Source organism: Lathamus discolor, chromosome Z, assembly GCF_037157495.1.
Source record: "Lathamus discolor isolate bLatDis1 chromosome Z, bLatDis1.hap1, whole genome shotgun sequence".
Taxonomy (NCBI): Eukaryota; Metazoa; Chordata; class Aves; order Psittaciformes; family Psittacidae; genus Lathamus; species Lathamus discolor.
Genome location: NC_088909.1, coordinates 47,265,556 through 47,278,107, shown reverse-complemented (window position 1 = coordinate 47,278,107; position 12,552 = coordinate 47,265,556). Strand labels below are relative to the sequence as shown.

Genomic DNA, 12,552 nt, shown 5'->3' with positions numbered 1-12,552 from the left:
GCAGTGTTCCTTTGAGAACTTTGCTGCTGTTGTGTTAAAAATGTGAAGGCAAATACCTTTGACTAGTTGTGTGGATTCTAATGTAATATTGTGCCTATACTGTTATGTCCGCATTGCTTTGTGTGTTTTTGTTGTCATCACCAATATGTGGATCGTTCACAGTGATTTAGGATTTTGGAACCTAAACCAGATTTTTTTTTTTCTCCATCTAAAAATACCTTAGGTTTCTCTTCAAGAAACTTGAAAATATTCACAAAAGGTTTTTTTTGCAATAGCTTAATTGTGTGGGAACTCTTAAAATGACTTTGTGTTCTATTACACGTGTTTGTCTTGTATCATACACAGTAATAATGTCATATTAATTTTAAAGAGTAATATTAGTAATCAGAAACCCTTTCCAGTAAGTCCAACATTGAGTTAGGCCTGATTCAGCCCCTCCAAAGATTTTTGTAAGTTGAAATTAAGTATTCTATATCTCTGATTGAAATACCAGCATTCAAACCAAACTTTTTTGTGGGGAGGGAGGGGGGTGGAGAGAGGTGTGAATTTAGAGATCAAAGATATGATCAAACAATCCTGTGTCAGTTTCTCTCCCTTTCTTCCACCTGCTTGGGCATGCAAAAGGCTTGGACATGGTGAGGGTTGGGGAGGGTTTGACTGGACTGTCACACAAAGGGAACAATCTCTGGAAATGGTTATTTGCCCTTCAGGAGCCAGAGCAACCTGGAATAGGAAGGCAAAGTGGCTGAAGTTTTTAGTTTCTCCTTTCCTCAGTTGTAAACTCTGGATTAAATACAGTTCTTGTGATGCCTTCAAACACATACTTGTTAGGTACATTGTTTTCTGGAAATCACCTTCATTTGACAGCAGTGAGTACCAAGAGGTATGAGCAAGTATCACTTTAGTGTAGCTAACAGCATTTCCTGTTATAATCCCCCTCAGTAATGTAAACTGCTTGGGCAAAGGCAAATTGTGGGAGGTGGTTTTTAGGCCTTGTCTGGCTCATAATCCGCTGTCCCATGCTGTGCTCTTTGTTTTGCCTTTCTCTCTCGAAGCAGCAGCAGCTGCTGTCTCTGTATGGCTTGAAATGGCCGGTCCATGCCATGTTTTGTGGCAGTGCTTACTGTAGGTTGTAAACTGTTGAGCTGATGGAGGCCTCTACTTCTGTATACCTGCAGCTGTGGAACTTTTTTTGCACTTCATCTTTGTTTATGATCTATATAAATAATTCTTCCAAGCTCAGGATCGGAGCGTTCCAATGAGTAGGAAGTCAAGTAAGGGATCTAGGAGACCGGCGTGGTTAAACAAGGAGCTGCTGGGCAAACTCAAGTGGAAAAGGAGAATCTATGGATTATGGAAGGAGGGGCTGGCCGCTTGGGAGGAATATAGGACAGTTGTTAGAGGATGTAGGGAGGCAATTAGGACAGCTAAGGCCTCCTTGGAACTCAATCTTGCTAGTCGGGTTAAAGACAATAGAAAGGGCTTCTTCAAATACATAGCAAATAAAACTAACACAAGAGGCAATATAGGCCCACTGCTGAACGAAGTGGGTACCCTGGAGACAGAGGATATAAAGAAGGCAGAGGTGCTGAATGCCTTCTTTGCCTCTGTCTTTACTCCTGCAGACTCTCCCCGAGGGCCCCGGATTTCTATAGCCCCAGAAGGAGTCAGGACAAAGGAGTTTGCTTTGGTAGATGAGGATTGGGTTAGGGATCAGCTATGCAAACTGGACATCTGTAAATCGATGGGTCCGGATGGAATGCACCCACGGGTGCTGAGGGAGCTGGCGGAGGTCATTGCTAGGCCACTTTCCATCATCTTTGGTAAGTCGTGGGAAACGGGCGAGGTGCCTGAGGATTGGCGGATGGCAAAGGTCACACCAATCTATAAGAAGGGCAAGAAGGAGGACCCGGGTAATTATAGACCGGTCAGCCTTACCTCCATCCCTGGAAAGATGATGGAACAACTTATTCTTGACTCCATCACTAGGCATATCAAGGATGAGGGGGTCATTAAGAACAGCCAACATGGTTTTATGAGGGGGAAGTCATGTATGACCAACCTTATAGCCTTCTATGAGGAAGTGACTAGGTGGAGGGATGATGGTAGAGCGGTAGATGTAGTTTTTCTTGATTTCAGTAAGGCATTTGATACTGTCTCCCACAGCATCCTCATAGATAAGCTAAGGAAGTGTGGGCTTGACAATCAAGTAGTGAGGTGGATCGAGAACTGGTTGAAAGGAAGAAGGCAGAGAGTTGTGGTCAATGGCGCAGAATCTAGCTGGAGGTCTGTGACTAGTGGAGTTCCTCAGGGGTCGGTGCTGGGACCGGTGCTGTTTAATATTTTCATCAATGACCTGGATGAGGGAACTGAGTGCACCCTCAGCAAGTTTGCTGATGACACAAAACTGGGAGGAGTGGCTGACACACCAGAGGACTGTGCTGCCATTCAGCGAGACCTGGACAGGCTGGAGAGTTGGGCGGGGAGAAACTTGATGAAATTTAACAAGGGCAAGTGTAGAGTCTTGCATCTGGGGAAGAACAACCCCATGTACCAGTACAGGTTGGGGGTTGACCTGCTGGAAAGTAGTGAAGGGGAAAGGGACCTGGGGGTCCTGGTGGATAGGAGGATGACCATGAGCCAGCAATGTGCTCTTGTGGCCAAGAAGGCAAATGGCATCTTAGGGTGCATTAGAAAGGGAGTGGTTAGTAGGTCAAGAGAGGTTCTCCTCCCCCTCTACTCAGCCTTGGTGAGGCCGCATCTGGAATATTGCGTCCAGTTCTGGGCCCCTCTGTTCAAGAAGGACAGGGAATTGCTTGAAGGAGTCCAGCGCAGAGCCACAAAGATGATTAAGGGAGTGGAACATCTCCCTTATGAGGAGAGGCTGAGGGAGCTGGGTCTCTTTAGCTTGCAAAAGAGGAGACTGAGGGGTGACCTCATCAATGTTTACAAATATGTGAAGGGTAGGTGTCAGGATGATGGAGCTAGGCTTTTTTCAGTGATATCCAGTGATAGGACAAGGGGCAATGGGTGTAAACTGGAACATAGGAAGTTCCACGTTAACATCAGGAAGAACTTCTTTACTGTAAGAGTGACAGAGCACTGGAACAGGTTGCCCAGGGGGGTTGTGGAGTCTCCTACACTGGAGATATTCAAGGCCCGCCTGGACAAGTTCCTGTGTGATGTACTGTAGGTTACCCTGCTCTTGCAGGGGGGTTGGACTAGATGATCTTTTTAGGTCCCTTCCAACCCTTGGGATTCTGTGATTCTGTAATTCTAGCGTACTGTGAAATGCACAGTGCAGAATGGAAGTGATTTTTATTCCTAACCATAGCTTTTGAAACATGCACATGGCTGGTATGTGTTACTACCTAGGCTTGTTTTTTAAAAGTAAGTTAATTTCCTCTATGATTTCTTTCAGAAGTAATAATTTATGTATTTTCTATTATTTTATATTATCCTTACTATTTAAGAATTGTAGTTAATAAATGTGTATTAATCATCTATTAAGACAGATATTTGTTTGCATTAATAAACAGTGGTGGCTTGATTAGCTTGCAGATAGTGTTTTCCTACAAAATAAAGAAGTGTCTTCAACAAACAAAAGCATCTGTTCTTGCAAGGAGTCCTTGAAGTGGTTATTTCCATTTAAAATTGCAGGCTTCCTGAATTTCCAGGAATCCTACAATGCATTCATATTGGTAGAAGAGATTGCTTACTTTGAGGTTTGCCTGTGTTTATAATTATTCTTTTGTATTTACTGCAACCTCTTAAGGTGATTAAAAATCCTTATAGGCCAGTCTGAAAGCATTGGTCTTATCTTGACTTACACTGCAGCCTAAGTTTCGGTGCAAAGACTTCTGCTTTTAATATTATCTTTTCTTAACCTGTTTATAAAAAAATACCTTATTATGAGTAAATATTTGTTATTATTTTTCAAAATCTACCAGTGGTTTTGGTGGGTTGGTTTTTTTTGTTACTGGGTTTCTTTTTGGGTTGGTTTATTTTTTTCCCAGCTCAAGAGGAAGTTGCCTATTGGCATTGTAATACTAGAGGTGGATAGCTCAGTGAGTCGTAGGAGCAGTCCTCATGGTTTAAACCTCATTGTTTCAGGCACACTGTAAATCTAAAGCAGAACTTTTTTGATTTCTGTCCCAAAGAGCTGACTGCTTTCTTGAGAACTTTGAGTACTTCCAAGAACACAGCTGATGCATACTGTCCCGTGTGAAAGAAGTGACTGCAGATTACATAAACTGATATTGCCAGTCTGCCAAAGAGCGAATACCATCCCTCATTCCTGCTGTCATATGTCTATATGGCCTTCGTTGGCTGGCAGCAGGCGTGGCTGGGGTTTGGCTCTTGTAGGCCCCGGAAACATGCTGTGTCTGTGTTAAAATATATCTATTAAAACATGACAGTATTTTTTGAAAGTAAATATATTTTGTATTTGGATATGCAGTAACTAATATGTAAAAAATGAGTTATTTAAATTCAAATATGTTTGTAGCTTGTGGATATTTTTAATGGTTATTAAAAAAAAACAAAGCAACAACAAAAAAACATGGACCAAAACAAACACTCCCCTCCTCCCAAACTTTCTAAGAAGGCATACCCAGTTTGCATCTGAGCTGCCAAAGTTTTTAAACGTACATAATGTCTGAGAGGTATTCAACCAGAAGATGCTTTATTCTGTTTCTTCTGTTTGGAAGAGTGTGTAATACAGAGAGCCGTGAAAATTCTATTTAGTATCTTATCAAAAGGAGTGTTTAGATGCTCAGGTGGCAGATGGTGATGTCAGGAATTTTTTCTTTAGTGTACGGAGGTTTGAGGAGTGCTTCTGTCTAGCAGAGAATTGGCATAGATGCTTTTTAGCATGTGGCTTCTCGTGTTACCTGCAGTAGAAATGGTCGTAGGTAGGCCTGTATGGACAGTTATTTTCACTAGGGTAACCTTTGCTGTACCAATTTTAGAACAGGAGACTAATTTTAACTCAGCCACTCTTCTCCCCAAAACCCTTTTTGCCTTTTTCTTTCTCTCTGGGCAAGCACCAGTAATGCTGCCCCACTACAATTCGCCTTCCTATTTCTCAGGGAAGTGATGCTCAACAAGTTCCTTCTCTGCACTGGCAGAGTTGAGGCTGGCAATTGGTGTGTGCCCCTCTCTAGAAATTGTTTTGCTCTGGCAGATTCAGCCTTCAGTAGAGCCTGCTGAGTACAGTTCAGAGTACACAAGGTACATTGCTCGTGTTGGTAACCTAGCTACAGGCATAATCAGGTGTGCAAAATGTGGTGGTTTGTTTGTTTGTTCTGGGTTTTTCTATTTTGTTATTGTTTGGTAGGTTTTAATTAAATAATACACTCTCGCCTTTATGGTCTCTGCACAGTCATACATACTAGACAAGCTTCCCATTGTAGTTTTGCAATGCTCCTCTGTGAGATCCAAAGATTTATTTTTCTCTATTTTGGTCAAGCTTGATGCAGGTTTATAATACTAATATTCCTGGTAGAACTAACTTGATGGTTGAGTCACCAACAAGCAATCATTTCGATGTTTTCTCTGAGAAATTAGGAGATGAAATAGAAATCTGAAGTAAAGAAGAACTTCCTTGAGAAGTAGGTGCCAACTTATTTTGAAACTTCACCCACTGAATAAACTTAAGCAAAATTTGGCCTTTTGTCAGGAAGACTAATTCTTTGTTTGCTTTAATATTTCATATTTTCTGTTTAACTGTTGAATGCAGGATCTGAATAGTTATAGTAAGATACAGCTGAATAAATAAGAGGGGGTAAGTCACTTTTGATTCCCTCTGTCTCCAAAATGTGTGTCGTTGACAACTAGGCCTAAGGTTTTCCATGATGGAATGTAATAGCAAAAGATTCCAAAGATTTGTCTGTGTGTACCATCTTTCTAATAATAATTAGTATTCTTTTATTTTGGGGTGAGAAATAAGACCAAAACATCACTGTCAAGGTTTACTTAGTGCTGCCTACTTTGAAATAAATTTTAGGAACAGACTAATGAGTAGAGTAGGAAGTTGAAAGAGTCTGTAGTGAGTTGGAAATCACTTTGATTTTGTATTCAACAAAAATTAATTCAAATATATAAAAAGATTTTCATATCTTAAATTCTACCCTATAATAAATAATATGTTTAGTTTGGGATTCTTTCCTTGATCCTTAAAGTGTTTCGTAATGAAAATGCTTTTATGTATTATATCCTAATGGAAAAGTACTGGTGCTGCTTCACTGGGACAAAAATAAACAAAGTGAAGGCAAAAGGTAAGTCTTTTCAGATCTCCAGCTCAGTCTAGTTCTAAGAATAATATTAAAGTATGGCTACTTAGGAATGTCTTGGTCTTCTGTTTAGACCTCAGACACATTTTTAGACTGTTGGTTGTTCTTCCTCTGGTGTTTATGGAAGCAGTTTGATTTTAAAATCTGAATTAATTTGAACTGGGATTTGGTTAGCAGGGGAATGCAGTCTGTTTTCAAAAATAGTTCTTTTTGTTGAACTAATTTCTAAAATTTAAGTCAAGGTAATGAATGTATTGTGTATGGAAACTAATCAAGGAAAACAAGGTTTATAATGTCTTCCATCTTTCTGACAGGTTGTGAAGATGAGAAAAGATGTGAAGAAGGCCAGAGTCCTGACTATTCGTAAACTAACCAGACACATTGGGAAATTAAAGTTAAAAAGGTCAGTTTTAAATATCAGTGTTCTTGTTTGTGTGTGTATAATTGAGACAGCATCTTAATTGTTTTCCCAAAAATGCAGAAGTGGGAGAAACATCTATTACATTTAAAACTTAAGGCACTGCAATGCATAAATTCTGTTTGTCTTATTTGTGTCACTTTAGATAAATTAAAAATGCTAACTAAAAAGCAGTTTCATTAGGCAGAATTGTGATAACATTTTTTAAAGTGATTTAATGTATTGGGAGCTAATCTGAATCACTTAGAGAACCTTTTACAGCACTTTTAAAGGTGTCAGACCTGACCTTTTAGGGTTTTCTGCTGTTGACTGCAATTTGTACAACCTTTTATCACTACAGTTTTCTGAAAGGCTCTACAAGCGAAAATGTTACGTTTGCACAGCTATGCAAGTCATACTTAATTTTTAATAATTAGTATTAATATTTAAGCAAATAGTTAAAACAACATTTTGTAAACTGTTTTTAAAGATAACTAGCCTGAAGTAAAGTATGACATGTCTTACTGACACAATAAAAATACATCTGTTACTATGTTCAAAGTGTACATTGAGCCTACTTTTCTCCCACAACTTTAGCAAATTTTGTAAAATAAGAAGCAAGCCCAGTGATATTTTTTATTTAAATATTATAGAACTTAAACCGTTATATTTGAGGCGTCAGTTTCTCCTGTGTTTTGTTGATAGGAATTAGTGTTGCTGTTTTCCAATAGAGTAACATTTGTCTGTCTTGTTCAGGTAAATCCTCAGTTCTTTTTTCTCTGTTCAGAACAGCAGAAACATTAGATTGTGCTCAACTCTTTGCTGGAATATTCATTTAACGACAGGGGAATGTGTTTATGCTTACTGTCGCGATATTTTAATTTTGCTATTTAGCCCACAGGGAAATAAAGTGAGCAAAAAAGATTTTATTTTTTTTACTGAAGACAGACTTCATTTGCAGGGGTTCCGAAGACTTGAAAGTAAAGAACCAAAAACGAGTTGATAGATTAATAGAAGAAATCCATGCCATGAAGGTAATACCATGTTTAGATATTTAAATATTAAAGGCAATTTTTTTTACCAAAAGCTTTGTTTTCTGGGACTGCATTACTGAAACTTAACTGAAATATTTCAAGAGTGTTAAGACAGATTAAGTCTTAATATTTGCAGGCTAAACATGAATTTGTCTGTAAATGCACGGTCATTTAAGTTTTTACTGTAACAGTTAAAGTTCTCATGCTGCTCAGGCGTGTGGAAGGCATTTTGTGTGCCTGACAGTATGGTGTCCTCATTGTCAGTTCTCTTTATCTCCACACAGGGTTCTATTTACTTTTTACTCTCAACTTCAAAATTCTGTAGTAGTTTGAAATTTTAGCCGCAGGGGACTGGTAACACTTGAGTCAGGCCTTTTTTTATCTTCAGCCTTGCTGACAGAGTTTTTGTACCTTTGATGTTATAACATGTTGGCAAATGCTTCAGAAATTCTGTAACTTTGTAGTGTTTTGTACTGTCATATCTCAGTTTTGATTGATAATGCTGAAAATTGTGTATGTTGAAATGAGGTACAAATTCCAGTCGTAAGGCTCAAGTATAAAAGTCCTGTATAGGCTAAGAAAATTGTTGTCACATTAATGCATGTTTATTTTTCCTTGATGACTGTAGTAAGTCACTGTAACTGTTGTGTGTTGGTTTTCTCTTTCCACCTTCCTCTTTTTCTTTTTTCCTTTCTTTTTTCTTTCCTGACCCTTACACAGACCTTAGTCTTCAAAAAAGCTGTTAACTGGAAAGGCTTCACTGACCCATTTAAATGTGCTTTGTGCCATATTCATTAGGTGGAATCATGGGGATTTTCAATACGCTGCTTAAAGGGGAAAAGAAACTGTGCAGCGCTTTATTGAAGTATAAAGCACTGGTCAAGCAACATGACAGTTGTATTGATGCATTCTGTTTTTCTGGCTCGCCGTCAGTCTTGGTCATGTGATTGACTTGTTTGGGGCTTTTTATGGCACATTTGTGTCACATTTATTTGTCTGTTGGAGCATGATGAGAGTTCTGGAAATGTCTCTCAAATCATAAGAGTAGGCATCACGTGATCAGGACTGGTGCAGCACTGATCTTACAAGCCCATGTTTTATACAGCTTCTGCGAGCGCTCCAGAGAGCGTTTGACTGCAAGATCCATTCTGTACACATCTTCCAGAAATATTTCCTTTGTCCAGATGTAGAAAAAATCCTTCCAGGATTGGCTCATGCAGACGTCTTAAATGCTGCCTGCCCTTAGGACCATATTGGCCAAGTACAATCAGGCTGTTTCTTGAGTTTGCGTTAATGAGTGCAGGACATGTGAGGGTTAACTTTCGGAGTGATTGTCAAGGGAGTATAGATTCGTGATCCAAATTGCTGAAGGCAAACAAATTTTGCTTTGAAATAGTTTATAGAAATGGAGGAGTCTTCAAAGTGAGTAACTGAGAAGGAGGAAAAGCTCTACCACTTCTCAGGCAAATACCTAGTAAATATGCTCAGTTATCTGAAATTATGATGTAAATGATCTCTATTGTTAAAAAGTGCACCCTTATAATAATAGTAATAATATTTTTATAGCAGAATGGTTGGTTTACATGGGTCTTTTTTTTGTCTTTTAGAATGAACAGACACTAGCTCTACAGTGTATTTGTTCCACAAAAGAAAAATTACTGTTTCTTATGAATCACAGCCTAAAAAGTGCTAGTTGTTTACATGTTTTTTTCAAGACTGTTGATTTCAAGACTAAGAGAACTTTTTAGAGGTGGCATAGAAATATTTCTTGCTCAGGATGGAAAAGTAACAAGACAGATTTTGCAGAAATCATATTTGAGGTAGAAGGAGGTTTTATGCTGATAAGTCACTTTCAACAAACTTTTGTTTTAAGTTATTCATCATAGGAACTCTTTGCATAACCTGAATGTGTATTTTAGAATTTTTAGGAAAGAATTGAAAGAATAGAAATGACTAATAAGGTAAATTGGTAAGCAGTCTATAAAGGTGCAACTTAGAGCAGGATCGTGTTATCCAGACTATTCTAGCAGTTTTAGTGTGTGGGTCCAAAACACTTGTCAGAGAAGATGCAAATTCCTTTCAAAACTGGTAGTATACATTCAGGAATTTGTCATTTTCCATGTAACATGCAGAAATAGTCCATAGACATCTGCTTACATGTTTTATGTAAGGAAAAATACCTGCTTTATCCATTATTGAATGTTTAGTCTTGAGGAGTATAGCAAGCTGCAAAGAGAAGTTGAGTTGAAAAACAAAAAACAAAATACTTACACCAGCCCAACTGGTTTGGAGACAGAAAGTGGATTTTGCACCAGAGTCTGATAGCATGTGTATTTTCAGATTAAAAGATTTCTTGAGATGGCTATGTACAACTTCTAGAACTTCATTATTGGTTGGAGAAAGACTTGAAGGGTTCCTGTAGGTTGAAGAAAATACGTCTTTGAAAGAAAAGGAAATAGTACGTTTTTTTCCTGAGCTTTTCCCAGTTGCCGTAGACAGCACACCTATTTCTAAAGATGCATTTTTCTTCCATTAGTCAAAAACAGACACAGGCCACCTTTCGCCTACCACATATCCAGGAAAAACAAACAAACTACTTTCGGTGCTCCTGGCATGAACAGGCTCTTTTGTGAAGGACTTCATGTATTCTGATGACCTTAGAAAGTACTAGAGTAGGATTGCATTTCACAGGGAATTTGTTTCAAGCTCAGGAAAGAGAGACTGAAATTCTGGGCCCTTGACACAGTTGTCTGTCTTAATGAAGTTTTTAATGTGATGACTGAAGTTTCTCTTACTCAGAAAAAATACTGGAGGGTTGAAATCACAGTAAGGAAGAATTCTTTTCCTTCTTAAGAATTCCTTATCTGTATTCAGCTGCCTGTAAACCTGCAAGTCTTTTGTACTAGTCATTTACTTGAGGAATCTGTTTCTTGGTTAGCACAGTGTTTCAGTATGGCTGCTGCCACTTTGTGGAACAACTGTAATCTTTCATCCAGAATGTAACCCAGAAAAAAAAAGGAAAAAAATCAATAAATCAGTTGCCTGATAATGTGACTGCTTTTAAAGGCCGACTGCCTGCAGCTCAGCAGGACTTGTAAGACCTGCTGTCCTTCTGAATGAGACAAATGTGAACTTTCAGGTACAAGATTTTAACTTCTCTTTTTAGTGTAGATCTTTACTAATGACAATTTGATCTTATAGGAAGGAGGAAATATTTGCTATTATTTGATAACTCTGTCTCATCATTAGGTCTGGGGGATGTTTTTTTCCTCTCTTCAAGTAGACTCTAAACACACCCCGCTCACTTAATTTCATGGTAAATACACTGTTTCCTAGGAGTGGGATAGAATTAGATACTTACTTCTCAGATTGAAAAGCCTTGTCTGTGCCTGCTTCTGTTTTATGGTCTTTACATAATCACACATACACAGTTCTGCATATATTGAAAACCTAGGAAGCTTTGGTGCTGGGCTGTATTAAGAAACCTTTTGTTATTTAAATTTGCAAATTGCATATATTGTTGTGTTATTGTTGGAGCGACATTTAAATTTTTGTTCTATAGGTCTTCATTGTTAGAATTGGAGATTTAAAATAACTTAATTGGCGAATACAATTAGTACTGTGTCAAACACAACAATTAGAAGTAAACACTGTGGGGCTTCAGAATAGTTAAAAATTCCAGCAACGTGGATGCAGGAACTGGGTTAATTGTTTGCAGGATTTCTCAAAGCTATTGGAATAGTACACTGTTCTCTGAGTTCTTCAGACTTTGTTTTGCCAAACCCATATAAAATATTTATTTAACAATTCATGAAAGATGGAGAAAAAGAACACTATGATCCTTTCTAGTCCTTCTACTATGATACTACTTTTTTATAATATAAAAACTTGCAGGATTTTTTTAGTTGTTTGTCAGGCTTGATGGTACTGTCAGAATGGATTAATTATCCATTGTAAGATACTTCTTACCGTATTGAGGAAGCAATGATGTTTTTAAAAAAATTATTTACACAAAAATAACCAATTGTCTTGTGATTTCTTAGCAACATGTAGCTTATCTTGGATTATTTAAATTTCTTGGCTGAAATTAAGTCTTAATACAACTTCATGTGGTTGCTTTGCTGTGTGTTAAGGGTAGTTACTGCCTTTATCTTACAGTGAAAACCTTGTTATTATGGCAGGTGTTGCTATAGCAATGTCATGTCCAGAGGATGGCCATGAGTGAAATATGGAAGAAATGCTATTTGCAGTGCTCGAAAGGAAAAATGTCTGCCAGTTATTGGGAATGAGCAGCATTTATAGATGGTTGGGAAGATATGTAGATATGTTCCCTATCCTGAAAATTATCACAGGAGAAACAGATAAGTCAGTACAATGTTTTTGTTTTAATATACTTAAAACACTATATTTATCACAGAATAAGGAGTTCAGTACGAGAGATACAGGAAAAAATAATGCTTTATTCTCATTTTATCTCAACTTTATATTTTAGCAAGATAGGAACAGAAGTAGAGTTCAGTGTAAACACCAGTATTACTGTCAAGATTTTGAAAGCCAAAATGTTTTGTGAAGGTAGAGATTCAGTATGCATGATGTTTTCACAACCTTTGTCCTTGGAACAAAAATCATGCAATTTCTCACCCATATCACTTACTTTCATGAAAGGGCTTTTGTGTAGGACTGGGAAGCTGATGATTTTTGAGTAGCTCATCCTGAGGAGCTTGATAAATGTTTGTTTTAGTATGGTCTTTTTGCATGGAATTTTTGTATCCTGAAATACCGGGCTTTTCCAAAAAGTTAATTTTTTTTCTAACAGCAGCGGTTTCTT

General features: G+C 38.0%; 1 protein-coding gene across 1 annotated transcript in view; it reads left to right on the top strand.

The window, feature by feature from the left end:
- The window catches only part of SRFBP1 (serum response factor binding protein 1), a 73,722-nt gene that overhangs the window by 21,249 nt on the left and 39,921 nt on the right, over positions 1 to 12,552 (top strand). The window contains exons 2-3 of the mRNA XM_065663034.1: positions 6,608 to 6,696; positions 7,652 to 7,724. Coding sequence (XP_065519106.1) covers positions 6,608 to 6,696; positions 7,652 to 7,724 — 162 coding nt within the window. The remainder of the gene's footprint in view (positions 1 to 6,607; positions 6,697 to 7,651; positions 7,725 to 12,552) is intronic.